General features: G+C 47.4%; 1 protein-coding gene across 16 annotated transcripts in view; it reads right to left on the bottom strand.

Annotated features, from left to right (window-relative positions):
• Positions 1-14,424, bottom strand: part of hts (adducin 1-like protein hts) — an 89,937-nt gene that overhangs the window by 63,349 nt on the left and 12,164 nt on the right. For 14 of the 16 annotated variants that reach the window (XR_016290090.1, XM_089578418.1, XM_089578414.1 and 11 more), the window contains exons 2-4: positions 8,615-8,802; positions 6,056-6,344; positions 3,141-3,371 (exon numbers count right to left, since the gene is read on the bottom strand). Coding sequence is in view for 15 of the 16 variants with exons in the window: in XM_089578418.1 (XP_089434544.1) it covers positions 3,141-3,371; positions 6,056-6,344; positions 8,615-8,784 (690 nt within the window). In the remaining variant the exon portion in view is untranslated. Of the gene's footprint in view, positions 1-3,140; positions 3,372-6,055; positions 6,345-8,614; positions 8,803-9,521; positions 9,880-10,490; positions 10,515-14,424 lie in introns of those variants that run through there. The other 2 variants (XM_089578408.1, XM_089578407.1) reach the window with 2 other exon arrangements.

The raw sequence follows: 14,424 nt of genomic DNA on the forward strand, positions 1-14,424 counted from the left end.
CTGTCACTCAAGCTGACTGGCTTATTCCACTACCACAACCTACACATACAGTAGTCTCAATAATTCAAACTCTGATAGCTCGAACTTTCGGTTCGTTCAGACAAATTAAAAAGAATCTGGTTGGCTGACTATATTTTAAATGCATTTGAAAGCAGCTTAATACGTACCGCAGATTCTCTTAAATTCGCTTAATTCAAACTTTATGGCTTGTTACGCTCCTGGCCCACGAAAAAGTGGCTGCCGGGGTCTGATACGTCAGGCTTGCGGCGCAAAGCTGAAAATTTGGCCCCTCCGACCGGTTAACTCCGATGGGGTCCGAGGGGGGCTGTGTCGATCGTAGTCACCCCGTCGTTTCGTTTCCAGAGGTTTGCTACTAGCCCGTGACGATATAGGCTATCGGCAGCACGTTAGGGGGCGAAGGCAAGCTGCGCGCTGGCTCAGGCGCTGATTGGTGCGTTTGTTTTTGTTTTTCTCCTTTTAAGGTGTCACACTGTTCCAGTGCAAATGTACGTTCACCCTCACTTCCCTCCGCATGGTCATGTGTTCAAAAATGTGAGGTGATCACGAGCTGCTCGTTGTGCGGTGGCTGCATCACTACTGCATCATATCTCTGAAGGAGGCTGCCAAAGGCCTCATTATTTAGCAGCACTTTTGCTTCAGATATTCACGACAGTGGGCATGCAGCACACCACGAGAGAATTGCGCAAAATCGTCACTGCTCTGCAGTTTACCCTAAAAAGCAGAGGACCGATGCTCATCTTTTCATCAGTTAAATTTGCTACCTCGCAAAACTTTTCTGACAGGTTTCTTGTAGCCATTTGACTATCAGAACTACGGATAATTGACTTTTTTTAAAGTTCCGGTTCATATGGGTTTACTCTACTGGGAAACCAATGCATTATAAACTTTTTTTTTTTTTCAATCATACAACCAGTCATGCTGGTTGAGTAAAGACATCAGTGCCTTTCATACGTATGTCCTGTTGCGCCAAAGCATTTAGCGACATTTGTATGACGAAAGAGTTCTATATCACCATTTGTACGCATAAATGTCCATAAAGCAAATCGTGTTTAGTCTTGGATCATATTAAGGTGCGCTTCTGATAATTCAAACAAAAATCTCTGGTCCCTTAAAGTCTGCATTAATACCAGTCTACTGCATCATGAACACTGTCACCACAACGAGGACTGAAAAATTGAGCAGTAAGTTACGATGCATCCAAAATATAAGGCGCTCTTATACATTGGCTCCATGGGCGATGTCGCGATGCCGCAAGAAGTCAGAATAATTAAGCCTGTCCGAAAAATCAGGGGTCCCAATTTTCAGTCGTCGACTGTGATGTGTACAGTGGAACCTTATTAAACCTGAAAGGGAGATGAAAACTTGATCAAACAAAATGACATTCAAACTAAACGGAACCCTCTTAAACGGTGGGTCTAATACCATATTTACTCGCATAATGATCACACTTTTTCTCCAAAAAAATTGACGCAAAATTGTGGGATAAATTTTCTACAAAATATTTTCGAGAACCAAAAACGCAAACAAGTTGCAGGTCGGACTACCCTTGTCACATGGGTGCACTACCCACGGTAACATGTTACGTTGCTAAACGCGGTTATCGTGAACCGTGCTTGGTGACCTCAGTTTACGTTGTTAACCAAGAAGGTAGAGTGCGAAATGCACACGAGCTGGCCCGCTTCAGGAACGTACTTTCTTCGCACTAAAACATGTTCCAAGAGCAACGCATCAAAATAGCCAGTGTGAATAGTGCCGCACTACAGCGCTTTTATGGGGCCTTCGACCTTGCTCGAAGACGCAGCAACATCCCGCGGCACTCAAGCTACGCATTTTACCACCGTTACACCGAAAAATGTCATGTCCCTGCCGCAGCGTTAAATTAGGTGACACGTTCACAACACTCGCAGCACCGGATTCCATGAGCTTACTACAACGGTGCCGCCCGCGAGTGTGGCAGACTGTGGTGTGCTACTCCCTAGTCATCGCTAGGCCTAACTTGTTTCATATCGAAGCCACAGCGGACGGTGCTTTTGAATTGACCAACACTGTACTAAATGTTCTACTTATGACGCTGCCTTACTGAAAACCTCATTGTTTCATATTAAAAGAAATATATAGGGTCGATTTCAGCGGCTCCATAGCAGCGGAGCGTGCAAGCAGGTTGGGTCAGTTGCGCTGCAATGCCGGCAGCTGCTTTGCGGCTGCGAACATAAAACTAGCTTGTATCGCAGTTACTTCTCCTACCAGCAACTTGACACATGTCAGCGATCCTCAAGGAGGATTCATTTTTGACATTCCAGTATCCCAGGGCTTATTATTTACGAGGACAATAAAGTTTAGCACGGTTTTCTGATGCTGGCGCCAGGGATCCGCCGTAGACATGTTTCCTGGGCACAGGCAGCGAATGGTGCGGCGATGTATTTGGCTGTGGAGGCAGTGCTGTAACCGGACAATGCTGTCGGACGACACACTCGAAACTGCCCCAACTGCGCTGGAAGATATTTGCGAATGTTGCTTCGCTCCGGATCACCGCGTCACTTCGTTTGTTGCACCGCAACCCAGAACAATGGCGAGCCTTTTGACAACGGCGAACCGTGATTCGAGACAACCGCAGTTACGTTTGGTATCCGCAGTAAAGCATTACTGCATCTATACTGCCCGTGTGACTGCAGGTCAACCAACAGGCAGCTGCCTCTGTAATGCTGACAGAGCAAGATGGTCATCTGCACGTGCCATCTGTCAGATAGATGGCAAGTACAATCATTGTTGGCTAGACTTGGCACACGACAAAATGCAGCGGCAAATTCGTGGTGCAATCATTACACGGGGAATAAAAAAAAAATTACTGTCAACCAACAAAATTCGGGGGTACGATCATTATGCGAGTAAATACGATACTCTTCTCCACGTGTCGGCACATCGCACCTGCTACATTGCACCGGTGTTACACATACCAAATAGCTGGGATTATCCATTCAGTGCTATGCACTGATGCAGGCTAGAGGACCAGCGCCCCAAGACTGAAGCTTGGAAGTAAATTCCAGTCGGAAACGTTCCGTTTCTGGTACATGTAGCAATACCTCATTATAACCTTCCCTAATGCCAGAGTGCTTACTCACTGCAACACAAGGCGGGTGCTGGAGGTGGATTATACACTTGATGTCTGGTCGGTTGGCGTGGATGGCGGCATGGATCATATAGGCTGGCCGATTGAAATGGAACGTGGTAGTGCCAGAGTCAATAACATTGCTCTGCATATCCAGCTTGAGCAGGCTAGAAGCAGTCACCTCGTGGTACAGAAGCCCGAATGGGTTGACCAGAAAGTGCTCCTGATCTTGGCTCACACGCAGCTGTGGGTGGAAATGAAACATAGTTTATGTGGCAAACACAGCTCAAGACCGTGTACAGCGGTGGAACTGACAACAAGGCTACTATAGCAGTTTTGTAGCAGAATAAATTGCAATTTGTAGCAGCAATTTTGTGGCAGAACAAAATTACAGTTCATGGCAAAATTTCACCTTTTGAAGCCAACAAGTTCACATTTTCATCGTGATCACTGTAAAACAAAAAGTTGCATACACTACAATTTCCTCATTATAGCACTCTCAAAAAGATTTGTTGAAAGCAGTAGTTTTTATTCAGGGTGAAAATTAACTAAATGAAAAAAAAAAAAAAAAACTTGAACGAAATGCAAAATTGACATCCCTGAAACCAAGGCCTCCAGAAGGTACTTGTTCTTCTTCAACGATCCTGAAGGGGGCCGAAATAGTTCATTGTCGGTGAAAGGCAACTATGTGATATAACTTTCAGTGTGTGAACATACTATATCTTTCATGAGACTTGAACTTATCGCACGCACACACACACAAAATGAGTAGATGGGTTAAACAGCAGCGCAGATCAATCACCAATAAAGAATGACCCAAAACATGCTTCAGTGTGCTTCAAGCATTTTTTTTTAAGAAGGCGCACAACTTCAGCAGGATACTTTTATTCTTGTTTTAATGTTTGGTTTATGGGTGTTTAACATCCCAAAGTGACTCAGGCTATGAGGGCGCCTTCAAGGTGAAGAAGCTACTATGCAAAACTCAAGTTCCGTGCCGTTGAATATGAGCCGCAGAATTGGAACCGGGTAGCACAGAGACAGTTCGACATGAGTGAAAGAACTATCTGGGACTGGCACAAGCCCGCAAGAATGCTCCAGTCGATGAAGCCAAAAAAAAAAGGGTAGCCTCAGGAAGAATTATGGCACGTTTGTCAGAGCTCAAGGATCATCTGCACATGGCAGTTGCTGCATGCGTGTATTTTCGTCACACTCACTGACAAAGTGATCCTTGGTGCGTTATTAATGTGAAGGCATTACTTGGTTATGTCTACGATTTCGTGTCTGGAAAACGTGTCAGCAGCAATTTCTCCGTTCGTGTGAGAGTTAAACGAAAAAGAATAATTGTGTGTCACAGAGGATGATGCACATCAAAATTTGATCGATGCAAAGTAATTAGAGCCAAAAATGTCACTTCTTCAGCGCCGCGTTTCTGGCACAACCTTGCCAATGACTTCACCCCACGTACCTATACGCACGATTCAGGCGTCCACTGATCCAGGGAGCCATTATGCGCACTTCATTTCCTTAAAATGATCGGAGTGTAAAACGTGGTCAACGCCAATGAACACAACGAACGCCGACGTCTATGGCTTCAGCACCGCGTTTCTGGCACGTTGTTGTCAATGCCAAAGCATGCAGCGCACACCTGTTACTCTGACCTGCCACAGTGACTCTGAAGACAACTTTGGTTCGTCGGATTTCAGTATGGAAAACTAAACAGCGTCCATCCAGCTTGGAACATCGGCAGGCATCTGCCAGTAAGTTTCCCTTCCACCGAACAGTTCCACTACGATCGTGTGCTGATCTGTATATGTTCTCCGTGCTCCCAGGGTCACAATTCTTATCTGCAGGGTGTAAACACCTTTCGGGTGGGGCCATTCGCCAGTGGCCGCACAGAGTGTCATGCTTTCCCCTGTAAGGTGACCAAGTGTCGACCTCAGCATCGCACAGCGGTTCACCAGAGCCGTTCATTTCACTGTGCTGTTTTTCACTGCTGAAATCATCAGAAGATAAGCAACAATACAAATAAATATACCTGGATACACATATTTGAAAAACAGACGTACAGCGAGGAGAAAGACTGATCGTGATGAGAAGAGACTCCGGAGATTCAGACTTATCATATACATGGGTTTCATGCAAGGAACTGCAAGCTATGTTAGGAAGAAAGAAAAGCTGAGTAAAGAACAAATGTCTTCCATGAGACATATCCGACCACTCTGCATTTCAGTGCAATGAGAAACTGTTTTGCCTGTTGGCATGATACACACCAGACCTAACACTTTCTTTACATGTCGACAAATTCTGGTGAGTTTATCGCGCATCAGGTCTTGAACTCCCTCCTCACATTATACTGATGTACAGCATTCAAACAGCATTCAAAGCTTTGATTTGGTTTAGGCTATGGTGTTTTGTTGACAAATTTCGGGCCTAGCAAAGAATTTTTCAGGAGTGGAATTAGCTGGGCCAGCTGCTTCATGACACATAAATAACAGTGCCACAGAGAGGACAGTAAGAAAGACATAAATCACGAGCGCTCATGTTTTGTGCCTCTTCCTTTTACTGTCCCGTCTGTCGTGCTGTTATGTATATATGTAAAGACTTTTTGCGTGAAAATGTTTGGTTCAGTTTATGAGGATTTAACGCCCCAAAGCAACTCTGGCTATAAGGAACGCCGCAGTGGAGGGCTCCAGATAATTTTGACCACCTGGAGTTCTTGAACATCCACTGACATCGCACAGAACATGGGCCCTAGCATTTCGCCTCCATACGAAATGTGGCCACTGCAGTAGCATTTGAATGGAGGCGAACCTTCCATTAGTTATGGCAATTTGCCTCTTCTGGTTAGAGAAATATAACAATTAGAGACAGCAGACAGGCAAGGCCATCCTGAACAAGCAACTTGCTTTCGTGAGAGACTATACATACCGTGATGTGGTTGAAGGCTGCTGTGGTCCATCCGTACGCATCGAGCAGACGACACAAAGAAGCCAGCTTGCAGCGCAGCAACTTTTCTCCCTTAGAGTAACGCAGGCCATCGATGCCACGCACATCGTTAATGGGAACCAAGCAGCGGCCACCTCTAATCGTCGACTGCTTTGTTGCATGTGGCAGCAAGAGCTCCGTCACCTGCTGCAGCGCTGCCATGTTGGACGGAGTGTAGCCCTCTGAGAGCTGCGACTCAATGATGCGTTCAAGCTCCTCCCGGAACAGTTGGCTGCGCACAAAGTAGACACTTTTATCCACAGAGGTCCCACAATAAAATATGCTACCGCGGCAAAGGCAGGAAGCTCAACAAATGGGGGTAAGCAATCTTTCCTGCCTCAAGATGGTGAATGTGCATGCAAATGTGAATTGCGATCTTTTTATTCAAAGCTGGGACACAGTACTGGTCTTAGTTGCAATTACTCACTTCCAGCCACACTGAACAGCAGTACTTTCTATGAAACACTGCACTGACCTCTTATTCCTCTCTCTTAGGAAAGCAAGCAACGCACTGATCCTGAGCACTGGAGTCTGAAAAATCAGTCAAGATGACAACGACCTACAGCCATGAGACTGAACACATGAAACCTGTCCCCATTTCAAGAGGACAGAAGGCAAACTACACGCAAACAGCCTCCACGGAATTGGGTGCCCTCAGTAACATCAATGTAGACATTCCAAGACCAGCCCCTAGCATTCAACAACCATGCCTAGCACAAAAATAAACTGCCTGCACACTTCCACGAAAAATGATGGGTGCTTACCATAGTGGTACATACAGTACTAGATGATTCAAAAAACGAATGATGAAATGACAACACATTGAATAACAAGTTTGGTGATCAGTCATGCAACCACGGAGCATAGTGTGAACGTACAGTGGAGAGTAACGAAGTCATGGCAGTGATGGCAAAACACAAGGATACTGCGTCAGCAGTTTTGCCGCGTTTGGCGCGCCTTTCTCAACCCTTTGTGGGAAAACGGGACACACATGTCCCACTTTGTTCTCCATAATAAAATGCTTGCTAGAGGCAGTGGGATGCAGGAGTCCCCTTGTGCTGTGACGCCACCTATCTTAAGGCTGTTTAAAAATGGTTCAGCTGCATCCACTACATAAGGTAGCGAATCAAGACCTTGAAACTTTGTTCTTTTTTTCAAGCGCGTTGGAAGTTTTTGGCTATATTCGATCTGGCAAAATAAATCAAAGCCAGGATAGTCATTCCTTTTTCCTGCACAGAAAGGAACAACTGGAGAGCACAATGTGCATGTGTTCTTAAGGTTTGAGATTACAAGTAATAAGAGGAAAGCACTTTTTTTACTCTGCTGAAAATAGTTGCGAACATTTACCTAAGCCTAATGATTGAATTTTGATGGGAATTTTCAAACAACGTTCATAGAGTTTGTTCTTGGGCGCCAAATCACCAAAGGCCAAATATACAGAAACACCAACAGCAAGAAGCTCTTCTGCATGAACAAGGAGGGCAAAAAAAAACAAATGTCTAAAATGCTTGGCGTGTCGTGTGAAGTTCGGCTCACTGGCGAAGAACACAAACCTGTGAAAGTTGCACAAATGCGTAGTTCATTAAGTGGTTAGCAGAAACTAACTCGAGAGGAAACTCATGTAGGTCAATAAGAAAAATACATCCCACTTTTTTTCACAACCATTAGTACTAAAATAGTAAAATTTAGTGTGAGAACCATTACTGTGCACCTCACCTGCTTGTGCAATCAACAATTTTCCATCAATTCTGCAAAAAATAAATGCTGCCCCACAAAGGGTTAAATACTGCCTCTCAAATGAGATTTGAGGCAGTGGGGGACGACACCATGTTCACACAGAGCTCTGATTTTCACATGGAACCAAACTCATATTCACAACTGTACTGTATACGTGCAAATGCAGTACTTCAATAGGGGTGACAAGAGCAGGCTGTAAGAAATTTCTGAGTGTTCCTTTTATAAACCAACACTATATGTTAAGTAAGCAGACAGTTAATTACCAGAGCCAGTGCCAAGCTGCACTTAATTCTGCCGAAACTTGCACTCCATGCTCGCGGCACCGCCGCAGAACTTTACAGAACTGGTGCAGCGAGTGCAGGCGAATCATACAGAAAATTTTGGACCAGTGACTTTACTAAAGAGAGATTCTACTGTATGAGTGGCGTTTTCACGCAGAATCCTCACCTAGTCACTATGTAGCAGGATCAGCCTTTTCGAGCATATTTGGTGCAAATGGCTCAGAAGCAGCCACTGTTGCTAACTTTTTTACTCTACACTGTACAGACGAGCACATGCTTGTCTGAGAACTGAAGAACTACAGCGCTACTATTGTTTGTGAATGCCAGAAGTACCTGCTTCAGATTTCAGTTTTGTCTGCTCTGCACAGCACCACTAGTGAGTGCTCACAGCCACAGCTTCTGCATTACAGCAGGACAGGAAAGGCTTTTTTTTCTTGGCTGCACTACAAAATAGCCCAGAAGTTATGAATGATGACCGCCTTACCTGTTCATAATCATCTCTACACGCTTGCGGCGCTCCATTTCTTTCATGTCTTGCTCTATGTCTGGGGGCCGCCACATCTGGCGTTGTGCTTCGGGGTCGTCAGGGTCGTACCTCTCAGCCTTGGCCTGGCCGTCCGAGAGGCCGTTGGTCTGAGCCTTGGTCTCGGCCATCGTCCGTGAGCGTCACTTCTGCCACGTAAAAATGCGAAAAGTGTGAAACCCTCCACCTCCTTTATGTACAAGCACTGCACACACGGCTTTTCTTTCGGCAAGCACATAAATATACCATGGCCTCGTTTATACAATCAACATTTACAGTAGTCACAAATTTCCTAACTTTATTCAAAATCGCCCTCATGCTGAACACAAATGTCCATGCTCAGAGTCCGGACCTTCAAACAATTGAATTTTAGTTGCAAAACAACATATACAACATTTGTGACATTAGTGGGGGATGATGAGGTTAAAAATATTTAATTAAGTCACAATTATTAAAACCGTAGGAAACGTATTTTTGCGTGCCGGTTCCAAATACTGCATTTAACTTTAAGTAAATAAAAAGTCCCTTGTGCTCCTACATAGCATGTTTACAAGTCTGTCAAGCACTTTCAAGAAATTTTGCTGCAAGGAACTTACATTTTTAAAATGCATGCTAATGGTTTTTCTTGACAGTAAGAAATGCAATAAAGATAAAAAATATCATCCTGCCTATCGTAAAGCGTGAGTTACAGGGTTCTGAAGTTGCAACTTGGAACCCCCATAACTGGACTAGTATGACAAGTAGGATGATAATCTCTGGTCAGCAGTGGCCTGGAACATTACCATGTACTTAATTAGCAAACCAAGAGAGCCCATGCCCATGACACCGAAAACACCCCACAGAAAGTGAAATGAAGTACTAGCACAACCACTGCCAAGAGACGGGGCGGAGTGCAGCAGCGGCCGCGCACGCGTTGGAGAAGGAAGTAATAACGAGCCAAAGCAACAGTGGCGACGCAGGGGGCCTGCCGCAGCCAAGCAGGAAACGCGGGGACGACGGGCCTCGTTGGCCCCATCAAGGGCAAGGGATGAGATGGGGGCCTCTCATTCCGCTCGGAGAAGCCCTCGCTTCGTCCATAACACACGTTGTGTGTCTAGCATTTCGCCTCCATGCGCCCACTGAAGACCTCCGTTCACACCCAGGGCGCGGCTGTTTCCAGAAAGCTACCGCTACAGTGCCGCCTGGCGGCTGCGGCTTCGCTGTCCGGATGCCCCGCACGGAGCGCCCCACCAAGGACGAGCGGGCAAACATGCGCCGTCTCAGCAGTCGAAATGAAGCGGAGCACATTACACGCGCCGTGAAGCGCATGACATTCTCAGTCGGTCACAAGATCGCCAATTCCCCCATTGGCGCGCAAAAAACGTGCCCCTTTGATGATGACAGGTTCGTTCGCCAGCGCCTCTGGCGGCCGCCGCCTGCACCGGAGAGAACAAGCCCCCTCCCCTCCCTAGCACATTTTGTCCCAAGACAGAAAATGGAAGCGCCCTGCGCTCTGGTCCGGCGTACACTGACCTATTTTAAAGCCTCACTGGCGCAGCACAGCCTGCGCAACATGTTGCCACCGTCTCCGTGCGACCCAAACGAAGGGTCCAAGATTGAACGCCGCTGAGGAAAACGGTCTGCACGACTCTCCTTGCCCAAATTCTGCTCGCCGGACTACTTTCAGTAAGCAAGCGGATCACACGCACAGCGTGCCTCCTGCTTGTTCACGAACGCACTAATCAGACCCCGTCACCAAATATACAAGCTAATGTGGCTGCAACATCACAAGTGGCTCCACGAACAGGAACCACGTGAACGCGCGAATCGCCCGCGAAACCGAAGATGGTGCACTTGCCACTGTATCATCTAGGCGTCCCTGCCCCTCTTCTACTGCCGCCTCGAATCACTTTTCCCTGCAGGCGGAAACACGACTACAGCGGCCTCGCCGGATAAGTAACACAATGGGTGAAGAGCGCCAGAGAGGGAGGAGACGCTACCGAGCAGCAGCGCAGACCGACCGAAAGGATGCGCCACCCTCCCAAAGGGGCACGCGGCGGCCACCACTGGCCATCCGGTTCAATGCCTGCCACGCGGGTCGAATTAGCCGAGACAACGCCCAACACCAGTTACGTCTGCCATATTGCGCGATGGTATCACCCTTCTGGCCGGCTTCCAGAAACACACAAAACAAACGCGACGCCGGGAACAATGCCTGAGGATTAGTAATCTACGCACACTAGTCGGCTAGAGACGAGCCACCAGCGGCGCCGGAGGGGCAGGCCGGGGGAGGAGAACAGGCGCCGCGAAGACCAGACGGAGGTTCCGCACCGCGCGGCCGACTGGCGCCCCGGCGGTCGCCCGGGCAACTCGGGCACCAGATGCAGGTCGATAGCACACTCAACGCCGCGCGAACACCCACGGGGAAAAGACGGTTACTACTCCAAAGAATGCGTTTTGTAAATCTCCACCAATGCGATCGCAACGCACAGGATTACAAGCTAAAAAAAATTAGTAGCGCATTAACCAGCAAACGCCGATTACGTGCTTGGTCGGCTTCCCGCCACACTTCCAGGCTAGTCCCTAGTGTTGTTGTCTTATACGCAACCTAAGCCCACCGTTGGAACTGGTTCTCTGGGTCAGTCAGTGGACACCTCAATCGTGTTGTGAGGTACGTGGCGGCGGTTACAAACTGCTACTACTCAAATGGCCAGTACGAAGCTTGGGTCATTCCGCGCCAAACGTCGACCATCACCAATGTGGTGAAAAAAAAAAACAAGAGGAAACTTGAGTACATAATCTAATCCTAAAATATTTTTGACAAAAAATTCAATAGCGGTGAGCGCAATTTGAACGCTTCGAAATGGCGCGAAACCAGGCACTGCTCAGTAATTAACAAGAAATCGAAATTTTCAAAAAAAAAACACCACCAATTTCTTTAGTGACATTTGCAAAGATTCTGGCTTTCGAGATGATTGAGGTCATGTATTTTGGGAAGGTTGAAAATTCCTCTCGGAATTTAGAAAATGGCTATCTGGCGTCCCCAGATGTCTATTACCTATGAAAAATGTTACAGCCGATGAAATAAATGCGTCGAAGTGAAATAAAGTACTGAAATTACAGAAAAGTGCATTTTTGAACCATAAACACCCACTGGTCCAAGTAAAGATATAAACGATGCCGGGATTAGGAGAATAGTTTAATTGCCTTTCATTTTGAAATTTTGATCAAGATCATTTTTGTTTAAAGGGAGGAAAAAATAAATAAAGCTGAGCTTAGCGCCGCAAGTTGCTTCACCGCAGAGCACGGCACCTGGCATGACACGACATTAATGGCCAGATATAACTACAGTTTGCCCCCACTCGCAGTCGTGCATCTTAAGAAGTCGCATGGCATTTGGCGGGTGGTAAGCGATAAGCGAGATCATTTTCGCTTTCGAAGATAGAGCGAACCCGCGCTTTGGCGCCACGCAGCCCAGAGCAGGAAAACGAGGTATTCAATGTGCCGTCTCGCGAGGACCAGCCGACACGGCAACCGCCGTCCTTTGCATAGGGACGCGTCTCGGAGCGTACGTGACTGAGCGGAGTCCTCGAGACACGCTGGCGGCCTCGCTCTCGGGTGACCGAACGTAGTACTGCGGCATGAATAATCGCACTGTGCCGCACCAGCAGCACAACCTGCCTGCAGTGGAGACCTCACTTTGAAACGAGAACTGTCGTAGTACATTTCGCCGGGCGGGCCAGAGTGCCGACGGTGCTCTGCTCTCAATAGGCGCAAAGAAAACTTACGGCACAAGAGTTCACACTTCAATTTTTTTTTCTCGCTTTAATACAAATTACCTCGATTAAAACTTCAGAAATGAAAGGCAATAATAATATGTTATACCATAGTCCTTCAAAAAACATTGAAGGACTATGGTTATACTAAACCCGTCACAGTTTGTATTTTTACTTGGACCACCTCACGATAGAATAAACGGGTGTTTAAGGCTCAAAACGCACTTTTCTGCAAGTCGTGTTTTTTTTTTTATTTCACTTCAACGTATTCAGTTTCATCAGCTTTAACGTTTTTTATACGTAACAGACAGAGGGAAGCAAGATGGCCATTTCATAATTCCCAAGAGGAAATTGTTTTTTAACGTCAAAATAGTATTTTCACATTTTATTTAAAAAGTTGTCGAAAATACATTAGATTCATATCAAAAGCTAGAACCTGGGCAAATGCCACTATAAAATTTGTGGCTTTTTTTTTTTTAAACTGGGATTTCTGAATTATTTATCAGTGCCCGGCATCATGCCCTTTCGAAACTCTCAAACTGAGCTCACCTCACGAATAAATTTTCTCCGGCAAAAATATTTCAGGTTTAATTACACACTTTGCGAAAAGTTTCCATGAATGCTTCAGAACAAATCGGAGCTGGCCCAGCGCAACGTCTAGAAAGTTAGGCGTGGAATGACCAACTATTACAGCTTTCGCTCACACACACACACACACACACACGCACGTACACGAGAAACATCGCTATCGGCTGCGTCTCAACATGCAGAAGATAAGCACACACAAAGCTAGCACGCAAAAAGGGCGGCAAAGCAAAGGCCGCTTGATACGACGCGCCGGGGAAGTGCTGGAACAAGTAGCCACGAGCCAGTGTAAGCAATCTAGTCGCTGGAGTCGACAAAACCAGCGCGACCGGAAAGCATATGGCTCCCATCCACAGAACGGCAGTGCCCGAAACAGTGCGCACCAGTCGAAACTTTGGAGCGAACCACCTGCCTCCGCAGCGGCATACGGACCCGCATGAGTAACGACACCTGATATGCAGCAATCGTCGTTCGTACATTAGGCCGCCCCCATGTCCTGCCCTCGGCGCACCGCAAACCGCAGCGGCGACCACCACGCCTAACGACAAACCGACGGCGGCACGTTTGCCCCCTCTGCCGTCGCTAAACACAAAGCAATGCGCGAGGCGTACCCGCCTGCGTGCGAGTGAATGGGGCCCGCCCGTCGCATAACTGTGGGCGCAAACCTTTGGGAGTGCGCCATGGGTGAAATTTTCATCAGCGCCCAATGCAGCATCGAAAATGCACCGAAGCATCCCTTGTTCAGCAACCAGCTCGCTACTGATATCGGCGGCTAGACTGACTGGGTAGGGGCATTCGCCAGCGCACACGGGGTTCAGCTGCTACATGAGGACGCTCCAAGGGCCTCTCTGCGTTCCTACAGCTGTACTGCCTCAACAAGTCACGCTGAAGGGTTGCACATTTTTTGGCGCGCATTTTATAGCGGCCGACGCGATGAAAGCTACCCAACCACAAAAGAGGGTGGGGAAATGGGCAGCCATTGCGCCGCCAGTGCTATCCGCAGTCCCCCACTCCCGACGCGCGAGTTATCGGCGCCGGAATCACGCGAGCAACCACGCGGCAGCGACGGGCGCGCCCTGCTCGTACCGTTATTTTTCGCTGCTCCTCAGCATGAACTGATGGTATGACTTTCCAAGAGATGCGCCGACAGCACGGCGCGTTGTGTCAACCGCGGCCGCTCGTTGCGATCGTAGACGTTGCTCTGATGTCAGCGCTTCATCGAAACTTTTCTGCCACATTTCGCGACTCCCCACAAGCTAACAGATAGTCGGCGTTGCGAGTTCGTTATATCAAGGTCAACTGCTGCAACACCTTCGTTACACGGAGGACGTGCTTCAATGGGGGCGGCGTTAGGAAATTGAGAAACGTGGCAATATCGAGGTATTCGCTGCGTGGAGGTTCGTTGCATCCAGGTTTAACTGTATGCGCAGT

Source organism: Amblyomma mixtum, chromosome 3 (assembly GCF_055824585.1).
Source record: "Amblyomma mixtum isolate Tamu chromosome 3, ASM5582458v1, whole genome shotgun sequence".
Lineage (NCBI taxonomy): Eukaryota > Metazoa > Arthropoda > Arachnida > Ixodida > Ixodidae > Amblyomma > Amblyomma mixtum.